Source organism: Nicotiana tabacum, chromosome 3 (genome assembly GCF_000715075.1).
Source record: "Nicotiana tabacum cultivar K326 chromosome 3, ASM71507v2, whole genome shotgun sequence".
In the NCBI taxonomy this organism is placed as follows: Eukaryota; Viridiplantae; Streptophyta; class Magnoliopsida; order Solanales; family Solanaceae; genus Nicotiana; species Nicotiana tabacum.
The window spans coordinates 95352304-95372437 of record NC_134082.1 but is presented as its reverse complement, the minus strand read 5'-3'; the positions used below and the strand labels follow the sequence as shown (position 1 = coordinate 95372437).

Genomic DNA, 20134 nt, shown 5'->3' with positions numbered 1-20134 from the left:
TGTATTTCGATTTTGTTGATACCCAAAGCTGTTTTCAAGCATTACTGTATCAGATTTGTCCAAATTTAATAATGTGTCGTGGTTATTTTGTTCTTCATTCCCCAATTTACTATGCCACCCCTTGTTAATTTCTCAACGAAAATCTTAACATTAGTACGAGATCAAGATCCTTTTTTAAAGAAGCCGTCTACCTAAATTTCTTGACAAAGCTCTTAAAAGGCTCTTGGACCTGTATTCTACATTTTTACACCATAAATGCGAGCGAAACCTGTTAAGTTTAACGAAAATATTATTTTTACTGTTAATTTTAAGGTTTAAGACTAAAAGATCCTACTATCTTTTTAAATCATAAGTGATATTTTTATTAAGGGCAATATATAAGAGACCAATAGCCTGTTTGACCAAGCTTCTTTTTTGGTCAAAAATACTTTTTTAGTCAAAAGTGTTTTTTTGCCAAAACTAAGGTTGACCAGCTTTTTGAAGAAAAAAAAATTCTTTTGAGTAGAATCAAAAACAGTTTTAGAAAAGCCGAAAAAAGTATCCTCTCCAAAAGCACTTTTTAAAAATAAGTAAATTTTAAAAGCTTGGCCAAACATGCTACAAAATAGTCCAACCCCCATATATTAAAGACCATGTTGCCTGTTGAGAGTCGCATACCAAAAAATTGGGGAAACACGTGAAATTAAGGAGTTATTTTGGAACCGACTCTTAAACTAATATGCCTTAGATTTGTTCAAAATTCCATATTTTTTCCATTTCAAATTTCAAATTACTTTTAGAATTTAACAACAAAAAGAGACCTTTTTTCCCAAACAACTACACTTTATATTCAGATACGTATCAGGCAACTGTTCGGCTACCGTATGACACGCATTTCATTTGGGGAAAGGAAAAAGTGAAACTCCCGGAGAGTAGAAGAGGAAGGATTTTCCAACTTATTACTCAAGATTAATCTTTTCAAGTTAAGGTAGCCATTTTGTTTTCGTCTGTTTTATTGTTCCTTTATGCTGGATTTGGTGGGGCCTTTTTTTGTTTGATTGGATTAATTAGGGTTTCTAGTTTTCATCAAATTGGATTATATACTTTGTTCTTTATAGATATCTCTTATATGAAGTGGAAACCCCAGATTACTAGAGTTGTTTTATTATTTAAATCTTTATATCTTTGGTTCTTGCTTGTCGTTCTTTGGGTACGATTGATTTCATACGTTAATTGTTTTCATATACATTCAATTTGGGTCTAAGGTTGTTTAATTCCTTTGAAAGTTTCTATGCTACTATCTTTCAAATAGAGAATTTTTTTTATTTTCGTTATTCCCTCGGAGTTGAGCCATACTTAGCAGATGGGATCTATTCATTAGAGGAAGTGATGATGATTAACTGATAGAACATCTTCTGTTCTTTCAAATCGCATCTCTCAAGTAAGAAGAGAAGGCTCCCACAGAGCGGTGGGAAAGCAAGGGCGTAGCAGGAAGAAGTATGAAAGCAACAAATCTTTCAAGCAAGCAAGAACCAAATATATTAGGATTTAAAGAAGAAAAGAGTTTTGGTAAAGAGCTCAAGCTTGAAAGTAATTCTGAAGTTCAATCTTGAACAATAAGGTTTCCAACCTCACAAAATTGTTGTAATTATAGAAGATCTTCAACATGTGTTTATATTTTTAAGGAGATTGAGAAGTCGATTGTGAGAGGAAGAAGGATCTGGACATGATGTTCATTGACCTAGGAAAAATATATGATGGAGTACCAAAAAACGTCCTTTGGTGGGTGTTGGAGAAGAAAGGAATTCATATTTAATTTATAATTCCATAAAGGAACATCACTAGTGTGTAGGAGATATAAATGAGTTTCCCACAATCGAGTTAAGACTTGGGCTAGGCATTGAGCCACTTCTTTATCCCCGTTATGGATGAGCTAACATGATTAGGCTCCATGATGTATGCTATTTGTTGATGATAGTGTGCTAATTAACGAAAACATTGAAGGTGCCAATCAAACGCTTGAATTATGGAGAAACACTCTAGAGAGTAAAGGTTTTAGAAAAAAAGAAGCAAGATTATTGAGTATGTTCATTGCAAGTTTAGTCATAGGAGAGTGAAATTGATGTGAAATTAGATGAGATCACATGCATACACTTCAGACACTTAGGTTTGTTCCAGGAGAATGAATTGATAGATGAAGATGTTACCATGTAATCAAGATCAGATGGTTGAAATTGAGAAATGCTACAAGACTATTGCATAAGTTCTACATAATACATATTATTAGCAATATTATATAGGGGTGAATGTTAGGCTGCTAAAGTTCAATAAATCCACAAGATGAATGTCGTAGAGATGCGAATGCTAAAATGGATGTGTGATCATACAAAATTAGACAAGATTAGAAACGATCACATCTGCAAGAAGGTTCAAGTAGCACAAATCGAGGGTTATATGAGAGAAGGTTGTTTGATGATTTGGTGAAGTTCCTCTAGATGCACCACCTATCATTAGGTATGAAACCATGGTGAGGGTAGTGTTAAAAGTGGATGATGTAGATCTTATATCATATGAAAAGAAGTTGTCTCGAAACACCTATAGTTTTTAGGGATCCGTACAGACTTACCGAAAAATAGAGAACAACGGAAGGAAAAGATGTATATAGACGATACATATTAGTAGAGAATATGGTCTAGACATATTAGCACTTTTAATTTTAAGTCATATGCTTTAGGTGTGGTTTAACCTTTCATGTATTTATACATTGAAAAATATATAGCAAATTTTTAAATTGTTTTACTTGTATTTGTAGAGTAATATGGTTAATGAGAATTCATGTAGGCGATCCCAACTTATTTGGGACTGCGGAGTAATAATAGTAGTTGTTGTAATAAGAAAATGGAAGTCTCTGTTATACAAGGAAACCATATAAATAGTGGAAAATCTACCAAGAAAAAGGAACTAGATATCCTTTTTTGGAAAGTAAGTATAAACCAACTCAGAAAATAAAATAAAAAAAGATGTCTTATTTTGGAAGGTAACAGGAAGTTCTATTTTAGAAGGAAACACGAAACAATGTTGATGCTCTATCTAGGATTGTATTAGTTAATTTTCACCATTCCCTATATTTATATGTAACACAAAACTCCTTTTGAAGTCACGTTTGTAGTTTTCCTGTCTTAGATGGAGGTTTGAAAGGAAGGATCATCTAATGGACATGTATTTGCTCCTTAAGCTAGGCTCCAAACCTTATCATTTCGTGTAATTGAGCAGCTTTAGTTATTTTTTTGCAATTAAGATGAGCTGGAAAATTATTCGCCGATTGTAAATGTGATGGAGAAGTTATTTTCCCGACGAATCTCTATGTTCTTTATTATTTTCTTGGCTAGCAACGTGCAAAAGAAATATTTTCCAATTCAATCTCTTTCCTATCTTAGAGATTGAAATTAAATTCTATATTGATGGCTTCTTAGCGATATTTTCTTTGATTTTCAAGAAAACTACGAGATCAAACTTAATTGTGTAGTTTCAAAATAAGATATCTGGTTGAGAGTGTTACTCCTAGAATTAAAACCGGAAGGCTTGAAATTGAGAAGTGCTACCGAAGTGTTATGAGATAGAAAAGTGTTGTGAAGAGTGTGAAGCGAGAAGCGAAGTGCTCGCTTTTTTGAAGTGAAGCGGAATTTTAAACAAATATTAAAATAAATACTGCATTTCAAAAAGAAAGACAGTATAACTAAAACAAAAAAATGGGTAGCATTTCAATCTTTTTATCACTGGAACATTGCAAGAAGATGAAGAAGAAGAGGAGCAGAATGAGAAAGAAGAACTGAAGGGAAAGAAAAAAATTCGCCAGCATTTCGTTGCTATTTGGATGCTGAAACATTGAAAGAAAAAAAGGAGGAAAAAATCACATACTTGTGACCAAACTTGATGATATTGAAGTTGAAAAGTGTAGAAAACTTGAACCCTAGGTCATCTCTCTTTCTCTATTGCTGCTGCTCGATGGTGTTTTAAAAAAAGACAGTTTTTTTTAATTAATTACGTTGGCAGCCCAGTTATAAAGAGAAGTGCTTGCTTCTTACGCTTCGCATCACTTCATCGCTTCTTGTTTTTTCAGGGTAAGCGAGCACTTCTGTAAATCTGCTACGCTTCAGCTAACAGAAGCGCCAGATACCTCGCCTCGCTTCACTTCTCGCTTTAAGCGAGGAAGCGCTCGCTTTTTACAACCCTGGATAGAACCTACCAAAGTGCGTGGTGAGTTCTACACAATGATTATAAGGCCGACAATGTTATGTGACAATGAATCTTGGGCCGCTAAAGTCCAAGAAATCCAAAAATGAGTATTGCAAAGATGTAAATGCTAAGATGGATATGTCATACAAAGATTAGATAAGATTAACAATGACTATAGTCACCAGAAGGTACACATAACACGTGTTGAGGATAAAATGAGAGAAGATCGCTTGAGATGGTTTAGTCATGTTTGACGTCGACCTACAAAGGCATCAGATCATAGGTGTGAAATTATGATGAATGAATGTATTATAAGGGAAGGAAACAGAGCTTAAATCTTATGGAATGAAGTTTCCTTGAAAGACCTTTAATTTTTTGGGAAATGTTACCACGTAAATAAAAAAGACCTTCAATTTCTTGGATCAATGTAGACTTACCTTAAAATATGGTACAATGAAGGAAAAAGATCCATTTAAGTGATAACTACTAATGGAAAGTAGGATTTAGTCTTATTAGAGAACTTCTAATATTGTTGTTGTTGCTGTTGTTATTATTATTATTACCATTGCTATTATTTTGATATTTAACTTTTTTCTATTTGGTATGATAATGACATGAACTTAGCTTATATGGAGAAGTGAAGATATATATAACCGACCCCAACATTTATGGGACTGAGGTATAGTTTTTGTTGTATATGGTTGGGAGTGTTAAAATCGTTATCACTTTGTATAGTTTGTAGGTGGATAGAAATTAATGTTAAGATTTGTGCATGACTTTGTATAATTTGGTAGATATGTATGTATTAAATAGGTTAGTTGATATTATAGATTCCGATGATGCTCAAAGAATAAACCTAGTCTTTAGTGCCTTTTCCCTTTTTTATGCTTCACTTGATAGCAGAGTTGAATCTTCCAAACTCTTACAGATTGTTTTAAATCATATACCGGGCGCCTTAGATGACATACCAAGCAGAGCTTGACTCCCCTGAGCAACATTCTCAGTGAGTTCACCATGAAGGAAGACATTTTTGATGTTCAATTGATAAAGAGACTAATGAAAATGGTTGCCACAAACAAGGTGGTTGCTTAACTCTCAGCAACAAACCCAGGTGGTTGCTTCATATAGACATCCTCAATGAGTTCACTATGAAGGAAAACGTTTTATTTCCAATTAATAAAGAGGCAAATATAACTGCCACAGAGATAAAGAGGCAGATTAATGCAATCTTATCCATCGGATAAATATATGACCATAATCTACTCCATAAATCTGAGTATATCCCTCAAACACTAATCTAGCGTTAAGACGATCAACTTGGCCTGTCGATCCTATCTTGACAGTAAATATCAAAGGATATTCCACTATTGTTTTTTCATGTGGTAAGTGGTAAAGGAATTATCTCCTAAGTGTTATTATCCTGCGGGGCACTCATCTCTTCAACCAAAGCTTGATGCTAACTTGGATGAGCCATTGCTTCTGCCACAATCTCAGGTATTTTGACTGTGGATAAATTTGTAACAAAGGCATAATGGGATGGTGCGATGATAACTTAAGAAAATGTAGGGAGGATTAGGAGTAGTCTACTCATAGTACTTGAAAAATGCCGAGCAATGATAGAATAGTGATAGAAGGAGACAAAATTGTCGGTTAATCGAAAATCGGGTTGTGTCATCGGGAATGTCATTGAAAATAAAGAGTAGTGCAACTAGAATATCACCGAAAAGACATTAGAATATAATAAAAGAAGAAAAACTTTGGCGGACCAGATGGCGTAAGGGAATTTGTCGGATAAATAGAAGCTACTTGAGTCTCTACTAAAATCGTAGAAGTTCTTACCCTATGGGAAAATAGTGCCAAAATAGTTTGTTTAATTGATTATTAACAATGTACAAAATGAGCTCCTTATATGAGAGTTTCACGTTATGTACAATGTAGCTCGTAAAAAGATTTACGTTCTCCTCCTAAACAAGACTTTCTTAAGGTTTACATTATGGATGGGAAAGTGATAAGGAATGATCATTATTTTATAGAAGTTCAAGACCTTTTCCTTCTAAGGATTAGCCAACTATGGTATATTTATATTTTTCTTTTCTTAGGAGAAGTCAAACCAATTTTGGTTAATATCTGTTCGTCTTTTGAGAGAAAGTAAAATTCAAAAATGATAAGAAAATCGGGATAAACACCTAACAATTTATAAATGTAAACTGTATATGGTCCATCCGGAAGGAGAGAAATGGGAGGTGTTTTCTATTCAGAAGATCAAGATGAATTGATTATTTTTATGGTATTTTTGGTGTAAAAAGAATTTTAGTAGTAGGAATTGATAGGTTCCCTCTAAGAAGAGATGTGACACTGTAAATACTTTTAAGTGCACCTTCTGGTGCTATTTATAATGCAATTGCCAATTCCTTAAAAAAACAATTTGTAGATGTAAACCTTTTTAAGCGTGAAATTTATGAGGTTATTCTATTGGTATTTTTGTACTTTCTTTATATTAGTGAATTGCTCATATGTAGATCAATTAACCAAATCATGTTAATTATTATCTCTTATGGTATATTTCTTTTTGTTGTCTTATTTATTGCCGTCTAAGGTTTACTTTGTTAGCTTGCGCATGAGACCTAGTTATTTCGATCCCAACAAGTGGTATCAGGTATCAGAGCCAGATCCATCTCAATTCTTGGTTTTTCCGATGTTGGCCCCCATATCATATTGTCCACGCACTATTCATATGGTTTTGGATGTGGGGGAGGGGTGGGAGGGTCTGCTCCCACATCGGTGTGAGTGGGTTATTTGATCTCCGTATATTGTCTTGGGCAATCATTACCTTGTGAGCTGGATTTTGCGGTTTTCTTAATCCCAAGATTCATTTAATTATCAGGTATTAAAGTGAGATTGAAGACAACTTCATGGCTAGTGCAGTTTTACCTGCAACTAATTTGACGGTAATGAAGATTAATTTGGGGAAATTTGATCAGAGTGGTGGAGTTAACGAGAAATTGACGGTAATGAAGATTAATTTGGGGAAATTTGATCAGAGTGGTGGAGTTAACGAGAAACTGGACGTTTGGAGACAAACCTTGAGTAGTAAAGGTTTCAGATTAAGAAGGACTAAAACTGAGTACATGGAGTGCAAGTTCAGTGACGCATAACACGAGGCGAATGTGAAAGTGAGGATTGATACGCAAGTCATCCTTAAGAGAGGAAGCTTTAAGTATATTGGGGCAATAATTTGAGGAAATAGGGAGATCGACGATAATGTCACACATTGTATAGGAACATGATTGATGAAATGGAGGCTCGCATGTGGTATCCTATGTGATAAGAATGTATCACCAAGACTTAAAAGGTAAGTTCTATAGAGTGGTTGTTAGACCAACTATGTTATATGGGGCAGAGTGCTGGCCATCCAAGTTTTCACACGTTCAGAAGATGAAAGTAACAGAAATGAGGATGTTTAGATGGATGTGTGGGAATACTAGGAGAGATAAGATTAGGAATGAAGATATAAAGAGCAAAGTAGGAGTGGCCTCCGTGGTGGACAAGATGCGGGAAGCGAGACTAGGATGGTTCAAACATGTGAAGAGGAGGAGCGCAGATGCCTCAGTGAAGAGGTGCGAGAGGTTGACCGTGATCGGTCTAAGGAAAGATAGAGGTAGACTGAGGAAGAATTAGAGAGAGGTGATTAGACAGGATATGGTACATCTTTAACTAACCGAGGACATGACCCTAGATAGAAGAACATGGAGGTCGAGGATTAGGATAGAAGGTCTGAAGGTAGTCGAGTGATTTCTCTTTTCTGAAGGGGATCATGGTCCTATTTTAGAGCACTTTATCCGCTCTCTCTTCTCCTTATCAGTATTGTTGTTGTTATTATTAGAGACAGATTAGTTTTTGGGAGCACAAATAGTGCGAGAACAATGCTCTGAGAATCACATTTCCGAACATGTATAACATCTCAAGTCAAAAGAAGATGCCTATCCAACGGTTGTGGAGTCTTCAAGGAGAAGAAGTGCAATAGAATGTCAGGTTTAGAAAGAACTTGCAAGACTGAGAGGTGGAAGAGTTTCAAAACTTGCTCAGACGGCTTCACAATCAAAAAGTTTCACAAGATAGACATGATGTATAAAGATGGGGTGCCGGGGAAAAAGGATTTTTTTCGTTAGGTCGTACTATGAGAAGCTTTTAAATAGGGAGGAGCCGGTCTTCCCACATAATCCGGTATGGATTTCCATGGTGCCGAGAAAGGTGTGTTTCTTCACTTGGCTAGCTACAAGAGGGTTGAGATTGACGGCAGAGAATTTGAGGAAGAGGAAGATCACTTGTGTTAGTTGGTGCTTCATGTGCAAAGAATCGGGAGAAGATCTGAATCACTTTCTCTTACATTGCCGGATAACTTCCTATTTGTGGGGGGAAATTTTTAGGTGGTTTGGACCGAGAGGAATAGGAGAGCTTTGATGGAGTAGAAATAAATCTTGTTCGCTTGACGAGTAGCCTCTTTTCCCTTATTTATTTTCGGTGCATCCATGAGGATCTTATTTGCATGGAAGATTGGGTGTTATTCGTAGAAAACCATGTCTCTTGTAAAGTTTTCTGCTTTTTGTGTATACTACTTGTATACGGGCTTGTTTCCGCCTTTATTAATGAAATTTATTACTTTATCAAAAAAATTATTATTATTATTATTTTATCATTATCTTATTTTTCAATTTTACTATTGTTTCTTTTACTTTGGTCATCTTACTATTTTTACTGTCAATATTTTTTTCTACAGTATTTTCATCTTAGCTTTTTTGCTCTTAGATTTTTCAAACCTTTTGAAACTATTTTTCTTGAGGCGAGGATTTATCGGAAACAGCCTCTCTACCTCACACAAGGTAGGGGTAAGGTCTACGTACACCCCATCCTCTCCAGATCCCACTTGTGGGATCAAACTGGGTATGCTGATGTTCTTGTTGTTGTACTACTCCATATGAAGATAATTTTCTCATATTTTCGACATTCTTGTTGCTGCATCTTTGAAAATAAAAATATAAATATTTTTAATCCATACCTATTTTTAACCTTATTTTTAAACATGGCAAGCGGTAGTCATCTGATAAAGATTATGTGAAGAAAGTGAATCAAGTATATTTTGTCAGAAAATTCAAGATAAGGGTGAGAATTGTTAGGTGTTTGCGTTGATTTTTTTACCATATTTGAATTTACTTGTTTTGAAGTAAGAGAAAAACATTTACTATAATTAGTTTTAGTTTTCCTAAAAGGAAATTATAAATCTTTCATATTTGGCTAATCCTCTTTTTTGGAGGAAAAAGTTTTGGACTTCTATAAATTTAAGATCTTTCCTTCTCGCTTTACATCATTAACGATATAGTCTTTAAGAGCGTTTGTTTCGGGGGAGAACATAAACCTTTTTGAGAGTGAATTTGGTGGATTATTCCCTCGGTATTTTTGTACTCTCTTTGATATTAGTGAATTGCTTATATGTAGTTCAATTGACCTGATCATGTTAAATTGTTTTGTTTCTTTTGGTATATTTCTCTTTGTTGTATTATTTATTATCGTCCATGATTTGCTTTAATAGCTTCCACATCACACTTGGTTATTTCGAATTCCAACAAGTGGTATCATAGCTAGATCCATCACAAAGTACCCGATATTGAGCTCTCATATTATACTGTCAACGCTCCAAATATTCAGTCTTGGGCTGGTGGGGAAGAGGAGGAGGATGTAAGATCCTATATCAGTTGTGAGTAGGTTATTTGGTCTTTTTATATGATCTTGGACAATCCTCTCCTCATGAGTTAGTTTGCGGTTGAGTTAGGCTCAAGATTCATTTTCTTATTAGTAACTATCTTCTATGCAATAAGGTAAGTAACTATTTTAAATTAAATATGGAAGATTTAATGTTAACAATAATTCTGCAAGTTGAATATAGTCATATTATGGATTAAGAGACATATAACTTCACTAATCCCTTTGACTTTCAACAGGTAGTATTTAATTACGTCCCTAGTTTATATTTGTGTTGGCTACTCTATCTTCTCGATGGAGAAGAGCTCCCTCTATGCAACTCTGGCAGCTTATCAGTCAACCTGGCTTTGTTTTTGCTTTGCAGTAATACTTTGGCGAATGCTACCACGACTGATCTAGTAGTAATTCATCGCAGAAGTTGGCGTTGAAGATATTAAGTATCTTAAATGGGTTGGGGTGCTTCGACTGAGTGCAATAGAAAAGGACCAGATTACTTTGGGCTTTTTGCATCTGAGGTGGCAGAGTTACTTTCTCAGGATGGAGATTTTCTGCCATTTTCAGATCAGATATTTGAGAATTCTGGAGAAGTAAGTAGTGCTGTCGAAGAAAAGAATAGTAGTATGGGTACCTATAACGCCAAGGAGTTTAGGTACACCGGTGGGTCTGCTTCCTTATTTTCTGATTGTTTTGGATCTCATGTTTCGGATTTTAGAACGGAAAGATTGAAGTTGTTGCTTCGGCAAAGTATTGTTGCTCTTTCACGGGAAGTGGACGAGGTACATACTACCCGCTTTTACCTTCACCTACATCGCACATCAAACAAAGTTCTCCCAATACTTGGCTATTTCCGGAAGGGGTGTTACTTTTATGGTTTTATTATATATTGATCCTTTTATTGTGGGCATGTCTATGTGGTAAAAAGTCGTTCTGTGCCTATGCCTGTGTGCCTGTGCCATTATAGTCGTGGGAAGTGGTCATTGCTTTCCAGTCAATGGTTCTCCTCTTGCTCATAAAGATGAAACAACTGCAGAAGATAAATGTTAGATGTGCTATTGTATGCATTTTATGACCATTTCTAAGCAAAGATTATGCAAAGAATGATTGAAAACCAGCTGTCTGTCTTAGTTATTATCTGTATTATATTATATAATATAATTTTCACATGGATATGTCAATGCAGATTCTGGATCCTATATTTTCCATATGTCAGTTGCGATCATGCCTAAGGTATAAAGAAAGTTTATTAGCTGTACCATGTGCTGTATCTGACTCTGATCAAGGGAACCATCCTCAGAAGAAGCTCAAAGCGTCCCCTTTCCCAGTAAGTGTTTCATGTTTTATTTGGAACTTGCTATCTTTTGGAAGCTTCAATTTGATCTTTGAAAGTTAAAAGAAAAAAGAAAAGAGAAAATAAGGAGTGAGACTTCTAAAAGAAATTTGAGGCTTAATACAGGTTACTTGTAGAGAATATGGTAGTTGCTTTAATAAAGTGACTCTTAAGCGTTCCTATTTTAAGTGTCTTTTTATAAAATGAGGGCCAAAATGGTTTGTTGAGATTTGCCCCTAGGACTTTGGTTCAGGGGTAAGAGTGCAAAACATGATGTGTGAATTAGATGCACGCCAGGAGTTCGAACTCTGTCACAAACTTAGAGTCTGATATTTAACTGAAGAAGGGTTAAGAGGCAAGCCCAATATTCACCAAAGTTTCGGGCCGTGCACCAGCTGACTTTTGAAGATTTCTTGGTTATTAAAAAGAAGATTTGTCTAGATTTGTTTTTCTTTTCTATAATTTTGGTAAAAACATGCAGAGGGGTTAAATTGATATTTCTTTTAGCTGTAAAAATTTGGAATCTGGGGGCATAAACTTCTTTACACTGCCTTAACAAATTTATCCGGGAGACGGTGGTTTGAAGCTTAATTATACATGTTAAGTTGGTTGATTCAGACTGAACCTCGCCCATTAAGTGGAGGGCCCGTAGGCTGCTGATTCAAGCTCACTTTAAACATGCCATCATGGGCCGGATTATTCTTGAGCGGAAAGCAGTTCACCCAGGCCCCTTATTAAATGGGTTAGGCATGCCAGGTCCGGGCTTAAACTGGGCTTTTGATGGGCCAATGATTATAATAATCTTTTTCTCTTTTGAGTTGTATGTAATTTTTAAAATTTAAATTTAAAGTTAAAAATTTGTAAAATATGAATATTGAGGCATTGGATGCGAAAATGCAAACATTGTACCTCAAAATTTATTAAATTTCAAAGATATTAAAATTTTAAATGCAACTTACAAATTTACAAGACTAATTTTGTTACTTACGAGAATTACTCAATCCACGGAAGCACAAATGTCTTCAACTTTGGATATTGAAACTCTTCTTGTGAGTTTGAGTTTGACTTAATTAAGTTGTCCAAAGTTTGTCCAGTGAGTCTGTTTCGTTGTTCACTAAGTTGCATCTTTCCTTGGCTAAAAAGCACTGTAGATGCCATAATTGAGACATGAACATTGAGCACATCCCAAGTCGTGGTGGAAATAGTATTATATTTAGCATTTTCTCTTCCACCATTTCAAAATGTCATTGCAATCTTCCTTCGTTCCCAAATCCTGTTGCAAAGAAAAAGTAAGCTCGTTAAAGTGGGCCATAACTTGATTGAGATTTAAGCATATTCCAAATACCGAGAGTACCTAAATTCTGAGAAGAAGAAGTTGGAGTAGGAATCATTGGTCTAACATTCCCTACTTATTCACGATAATAACCGAACATTGCAATAGCATACTTACATGTAAAATTGCCTTGGTTGTTTTCACATTTGGGACAACAACAATTTTTATATCCAAATGTAGATAACCAAATCTTTTAATTGTTTAACTTATCCTAATTCTAAAAAAGGATCTAATAAAGCAACTTCAAAAATAGGTGTAATTGGAATAAAATGCTTTTCAAGTTCTAACTTTCTTTGCTTAGCATTTGCGAAAGGGTTTTCCTTTTATTCATGAAGTATAGCAGCAATTTAAGTTAAATAATCTGAAATAGTATTTGTAGTAGGATAGTAAGTACTAAATTTTTTAAAAGTACATATGTGAAAGTTCTCCGCACATTTAATAATGTCATTTACCCAATTGTAAAGTACATTGTGAAAGTTTTCCACACATTTAAATTCGGCCTTTCTCGGCCTTGAAATAAAGTTAACAACATAAGTAATTGAATTTCTAGCTTTTCTAATTATGTTCTCAAAGGATTTAAGATCATCTGTTACAGTTAAATTCAAAATTTGACATGCTAATCGTTAGTTTGATTTAGATACAACATTATCACTGTTACTATCATTATCGAACGAATATTTGTATTAAGATTAAAAATAATAAGATACCTAGTTTTGTTTGAGTTTTTTTAAACAGTGTGTATCATTATTTAAATGATAAGCTAAAATTTGTTTTTGCATAATCAATCGTCATCTATCCAGCGACAAGTTACTGGTAAAAGTAGAATAATATGGGTAGGGAAAGGAAGATAATAAAGCAGTTGATAAGTTAGCATGATGGAAAAACGCCCCAACCTGAACTTCATCGGCTATAATGCTGCGCAAAAATTTGTATTGTGTTAGACTTCGTTTTCCTTGTGAGGCGGGGGCACGCGAATCTTTTACTGCCCCCGAACGGACCTGAGGGTCTTCCTTCATTCGGCTAGGGTGAATCAATTCACTGCCTCTATCGGTCTCACCCCATATTTTGGCTTTTTTTATCGAAATGTATTTTGAGACGTTTGACAGGATATGCAGGATTCAGAAAGAGAGGACCTGGATATATTGCCATCTGGAGGAATGTCGAGTGACGATGTTCAAAAAGTTGAAGGAGAACAGTTTAAAAGATCCCTTGCAAAGATGGACCAAAATGAATTGGGTTCAAATGTTGGAGCAGCTCCTGAAGACTGGGATGTAAGATCCATCTCTCTCTCTCTCTCTCTGGTGCATGTTTCTAGGCTTGCCTTCTTTTCTTCTTTCTCTCTCTTATCTTTTCAGGTGGGAATTTTTTTGGACGAGGATAAAGCTTTAATTATTCGCTTTGAACTAACATGTTGACTATCCTTTTGCTTAGAATGTTGAATTGATGTAGTTGCAAAGAAATGCTTCATCACCCCCTTCCTGTTTTCCAGGTCCACAATGATTTGCAGTTTCTGCTAAAAAATGATAGTGCAAAGGTTGAGAGTGTGATGAAGAAGCATTGCGATGAACTTTTAGATACGGTAAATTGGCTAAGCACTTGAGTCACTCTATCAGGAATTTTACTGATTTTAGTAGATTGTTAGCTATGTCTAAATTGTGGTTTGACATTATGCAGCTTGGATACATGGAGGAGAAGCTTGAAGAACTTCTTGATATTGTTATGTCAAATTGCAGGTATTTGTTGACATTGGGAAATTTGATTATTTGCTGTTCCCATTTCAGTATATTTTGCTAGCCCTTGTATGCTAGTAATATTTGATAGACGATGATTTGAAGTTCTCATTTCAAAATTTGTTTCATTTTATTAGTATTGTTTTTCCCCCTGTTTGGCGTATAAGAACTCTAGGGAGCTGAATTCTAACAATTTGGATGAGCTTTGCTTGTAAATCTTCTCCGAAACCTAAATATCTTAGAAGATTCAAAGGAAGGTTAGAATTTGTGTTATATATATAATGCTTGTTATTTGGCTACAGAGGGAACACCTGAGATATTCATTTGGGATAAATGTTACGATAATTTGGCAGTTTCGTTTAGTAAAACCATAACACTCAGGGTTGGTATGTTTCCCTTATGGTCCTATAGGGTGCTTGGATATTGGGTTGTTGGGATCTTATCCAGTTCGAGGTGTCTCTTTTTGGGCAAGTGCACTTTACCTGAGGTTATCCAGCCCAAATGTGATTATCAATTGGTTTGAGCAAATATTAAGTATTCCTGCCATACCCAAATTGATTGACCTTGCTGACTTTGCCTAATGTTTAAGAAAAGAAAGTTTGAATGTGATGTTGTGTTTAATTCCACGGGGATTTTTTTTTAAACCTTCAAACCGAGTCACGATTTTGTAGCCACTTTGAGAATAATCTTTGTAAAAGGGGGGCTTTGCCTGACCTTTTACTACAAGAGTTGAACTTGGAAACCAAGTTTAGAGAGCTAAAAAGCTAACACCAAAAAATAGTTACATAGTGGCTATAAAGCTGAAAATTCAAGGTGGTTCATCTGTTAGGGTGCTTTCTTTTTTCTTCTTGATTCTAAATGAAGGAAGTTGCAATCTATCGGTATTTACCAAGCCTGTAACCTGCCCAGGTAGGCTATCAAAAGTGTTATATATACAAAGATCTGTCAGATTGTGGCTAAGGGATGCCAGTTTGTCCGCAACACGATTTGCTTCTCTATAGCAGTGCCGAGTTCTAATATCATGAGTATTTACCAACAATTTTATCTCTTCTAATGTATCACTGATTCTCCAAGGTGTATCCCATTCTCCAATCATTGAGTTCTGAAGGATGAGTGAGTCAATTTCTCCTATGATCGAGTTAAAGCCATTGTTGATGCACCATTTAAGGCCATAGAGCAATGCACTAGCTTCTGCAGTGTTACTGCCCTGTCCCAATGGCAATGAATATGCCATTAAGGTATTATGAGACAGCCATCACTCCTTCTCACTATACCTCCTCCACAGTTTCCATCTAGACAAGATCATCACTGTTCAGCTTCACAAAGAGAGGTGGTGGTTTGAGCCATTTCACCATAATAAAGTAGTTTATCACCACCCGGACTTCATACATGTTACATACATCTTCTCAATTGTTTCCAAAGTTGATCTTCTTGAAATGAGATTTGATAAGCTGAGTGATGTTGAAAGTAATCATATCTTTGGATCTGTGAAAAGATGGTTTTTCCATATCAAATCTAGAGCTGCGCCTAGACCTTCATGTTGAAAGTAATCATCTCTTTGGATCTGTGAAAAGATGGGTTTTCCATATCAAATCTAGAGTTGCACCTAGACGTCCATAGCTCCCAAATGATGATTTCCACAGGGATTGTTAAAACAAAAGTTGGAAGATACTGCCATTACATGTTAATTTGGCTTTTTCAATATGGTAATTGTGCCATTTCAGGAGAGATGTCTTCTTTATCGGGAAGGACTACTATGAAAAAAGATTGAAAATGGAGATAGCATGTAACAATTTGAAAATGTTGCTAATGTCCAATTTAAGCATGTTCTACTAGCAAATTAATTGTTCCTGTGTGGTATTTTATCAACATTCCAAACCCAATCTTGGTTTCACATATTAGGTATATTCTAATCGAAAGGAGACCTAACTTTTGAGTTTTCCCTTAGTTGACCACTATTTCAGTTGTACATTCTACCCCCTCCCCAGACCCCACTTGTGGGATTTTACTGGGTTGTTGTTGTGTGGATGCAAGACAGTTTTCAAAAGCAAGGGACATGAATTTACTTCTTCTTGCCCTTTAACTTTTGTATGGTTTTATTCTGTTAAAAATTTGTAACAACTATCAAACAAAGGACACACATGACATTTTTGATCTATTTCATACTTAATAGATTATAGTATCTCTGTTCTCTAACAATGTTGAACTCCTTCAACGTAGCCTTTAAGACTAAGAAAGAGTCTAAAATATCCGGGTGAAAGGTATGAGAATTTTGTACATTGTCTAAATTGAGTAGTAAGGTCTATTCTTTCTTTACAATTGAGGGTATTGGTAGAATGAATGAGATTGGAAGTTGTGTTTTTCTCATAACCATTATCAAACAAAAGTAATGTTTCTCATAAATAAATACTGTGGAAGGATCCAATTTATTCTTTTCTATTTCTGTGTTGTATTCTTTATGATAAAGAATTCTGCTATACTTCTGAAAGATAAAAGCAAAAGTTTGAGAAGAAGTGTTTTATTGGTTTTCAGTGACTGACATAGTGTGAAAACGAAGTGTGCGTGTGTGTGTATAATGTTACATGTGCGTGAGTGCCTGAATATATCTGATTTTGTCGTATTTGGCCTCGTTAAATTAGATGCGCTGTATGATCGGCTCCATACGGATTTCTCGGTCATCAAAAAAAAAAAAAAATTAGATGCGCTGTAATGTCCTGTTAGTTGCTGCGTTTGGTGTAAATTCCTTGCACACCCTTGAAGCCATGTTAAATTTGTGTCCAGAAGAAGCATGACAGAATTAGAAACCTGACTGATGTGGAATTCCCTTTAGAAGACAGTAGTAGAATATCTGGTAGATGTCTGCGTCCCTATAGTTCAGTGGTAGAGCAACAGTCTTGTAAATTGAAGGTCTGTATTTTGATCCTGCGGGGTGTAGTGTTTAAATCCTTCGTTGTTATTTTGGAAGGGCCTCGAATGGGGTAGAATGATTATAGAATTTCCATATGACTGATCCTAATTAATTTGGCCTTGATGAAGAATTGGTTAATTAATTAATTAGGTATTGTTTATTACATGAGGTCTCGATGTGGCTTGTTGCTTGTCAGATCTGTGCTTAACTTTTGGTATGGGGAATCTGATTGCCCTTGGCAGGTTAATGACCTTACCTGAGAAACAACACCTTCGGCGGCTGATACGGGACCTCCCACCTAGGAATCTTGATCGCGTGGTCGAGATTTTATGCCGTGGTAAGCAAGTAGAGCAACATTCTTGCAGTGAGGTGCATGTTGATCTAGAAAAAGAGGTAAATATAAGTCTAATTATGTGCTTAGTTTTTCTACATGACCAGTTTCCTGAGTTCCCAATGGGTTATTGTAGGACAAAGCAACACTGTGGAGATTGTATTTCTACATTGAAACAGTAGAAAATGCTAAGAGGCTTCATGAGGTGTAATACTAAGTGGTGACAATTGACAAGGCCCTTCATGAGACTGGGGACATTCGTGATTTAGGTTCTGATAAGTTCTATCATGAATCAGGTATCGTTTTTATGCTCAAGAGCTGCAGAAAGGCTTAACCAAACTGCACATTTTGCAGATCTTCTCGTCGAAATAGATCTCTGGTGGTTATGTTGGAGGCGTCTCAACTCAAGATTTTGGAGGCCAATGGCTGGTGTTGATATAACTCAGCCTTGTGTGCAGACTGCTGGTCTTTGATGACAAATAGAGGCAACATAGACACAAATCACATATTCAATGGCTGTGTATGGTGCCTTTCAGTTTTATTTCCTCATCACTTATAGAATGTCACAAACTACTGTAGTGATCCAGCCATCAACTATTGTAAATTTCCCAAGCTTTATAGCATCTTAAGAATTTACATACCATGATTAGTTATGCACAACGTGAGACTTTTGTCATCAGTTTGTTTGTCAAGTCGAAGAGGTGTAATTGATCAGAGGCAAGTTTCACAGAGAAGCCTGACATAATAAATTTTATCATATAGACCTAATAGACAGAAGCAAGTGAAAATGTTCAGTGTTAAGCACGTGGCTATTTCCAATTTCAAAACTTACCAACGTTAGTAGGTTCTTATACATACAATAGACATCATTTTATTTGTTACCATTTTCATAAAAATAAACATAATCTGACACTATAGGATTAGAATTCTGGAATTTTTTTACACTGAAGTCTGAAAGGACAAGAGAAATATGAAGGTACAACTTACGAGGTTGTTACTTAATCGTTCTTCTCCATAAGAATTAATAGGTTCTTCACAAATCGAGAGCATTTCTAATTTTATGATAAATGTATAACACATATTTTTCTACAACAGAAATGATCCTTTAATAAGGATAAAATAAAGTGGGCCAAAAGATCTATTGGAATATTTCAGAAGCATTGATTCTCTAAATCCAAGACATTAGGTGAATGTCTCTTTTGTGCTCCCTCCGGTCTAAAATAAGTGATTTTTTGGTTGTTTTCACACATATTAAGAAATTTACCTTTTAACATTAATTAGCAATGAAATTGACTATATTAACCTTTATTGTCTCTTCACATAACTACTCCTAACATATACTCCAACATTAATTACTCCAAGGGCAATGTAGGAAAAAAATAATTAATTCATTCTTGAAATATAAAAAAATTACTTATTTTGGACCACAAGAAATTTTGGACGGGAGTAGCGAGGAGTTTTATTTAGTCCTCCTGACTTATGGATAAGTCAACTCTGTGGATGATGTTTTGCCACGATGCATATCTCTACATGGTGTAATTATTGCTATTTAATGGATTAAAAGACAAAATTATCACTATCTACTCTGCTATTTATGCTAACCATTCTCTTGATATTTCTTTCTTTTTTACTCGCAAATCATGTGTTACTCTTACTATGGTTTTCGGATCTTAATTATGGTCCAGTAGGTTGCTAGGTCAAATCACTGAATTTCATCCATGAATGTACCATTTGCTATTGTGGTTGCAGACATGCCTAAATGATATATAGATGTAAAGTCATAAAAATATATACATTTATACAAAGTTACCTTCACATTGTGAATAGTAGATCTATAATACTTTATACTTAAATTCTGTACTTGCTAATCTGAAATTCTAAATCCGTTTTAATAATCTTAATACGAGCATGTTTATCTTGAAAGAAAGTCATGTCATTTCAACTTTGACCATGTATGCCCAAAAGAACAATAGATAAAAATACGTGATAAAGAGAATGGAATCTATCTTGTTCATATGAATATTCTAAAGCCACATTAGTTAGATTCTGTCTTCTAAAAATTGTCGAGCTTTTAACTTAATCAAACACATTTATTGCTAGTGTAATGCAGTAAAACGGCAAACACGTTTTTAGGGGAAGTGCACGGTTAGCCATTAATAACACATGTATTTACTTTTAAGCCACTGTTTAAAATGTCTATCGTTTAATTCAAGACAATTTCTTTTATATTTTTTATATTTTATCCTAAAGATTGCCAAGTGCTTTTATTAGTTTGTCACTTGGCTTAACCACAATGCCACTTATATATGATAACTTTATTCCTTTAATATATATATATATATATATATATATATATAGATATAGATAAATATAGATATATATCTATCAGTGATGATACTTGAAATATACATGGTCTTTGACTAATCGTCATGCTGGTTTAAATGTTTAAATAATCTACAAAAGAGAATTCAGACTACTACTGTACTACATCATCAATAATAATAATAAACCCAATATAATCCGAGGGGTTAGA

General features: G+C 35.1%; 1 protein-coding gene across 2 annotated transcripts; it reads left to right on the top strand.

The window, feature by feature from the left end:
• The first annotated feature begins 651 nt into the window (after nucleotides 1-651).
• LOC107823901 (uncharacterized) lies at nucleotides 652-18280 on the top strand. 2 transcript variants are annotated; one of them, XM_016650614.2, is made up of 9 exons: nucleotides 652-967; nucleotides 10337-10748; nucleotides 11153-11293; nucleotides 13739-13903; nucleotides 14122-14211; nucleotides 14307-14365; nucleotides 17513-17663; nucleotides 17738-17870; nucleotides 17956-18280. In XM_016650614.2, exons 2-8 carry the CDS (start codon nucleotides 10419-10421, stop codon nucleotides 17810-17812), a joined length of 1011 nt encoding a protein of 336 aa, XP_016506100.1. In that variant the 5' UTR covers nucleotides 652-967; nucleotides 10337-10418; the 3' UTR covers nucleotides 17813-17870; nucleotides 17956-18280. The 2 variants fall into 2 exon arrangements, with proteins under 2 accessions (XP_016506100.1, XP_016506101.1); XM_016650615.2 differs by having other exon boundaries at nucleotides 828-967; nucleotides 13748-13903.
• Nucleotides 18281-20134: the final 1854 nt, after the last annotated feature.

What these genes read in the sequence shown, in the direction of transcription:
- LOC107823901 (XM_016650614.2), top strand. Translation starts at nt 10,419, where the DNA reads ATGGGTTGGGGTGCTTCGACTGAGTGCAATAGAAAAGGACCAGATTAC. An exon ending in TTTCACGGGAAGTGGACGAG is followed by an intron (nt 10,749 to 11,152) that starts GTACATACTACC and finishes ATGTCAATGCAG; the next exon opens with ATTCTGGATCCTATATTTTC. An exon ending in CAGCTCCTGAAGACTGGGAT is followed by an intron (nt 13,904 to 14,121) that starts GTAAGATCCATC and finishes CCTGTTTTCCAG; the next exon opens with GTCCACAATGATTTGCAGTT.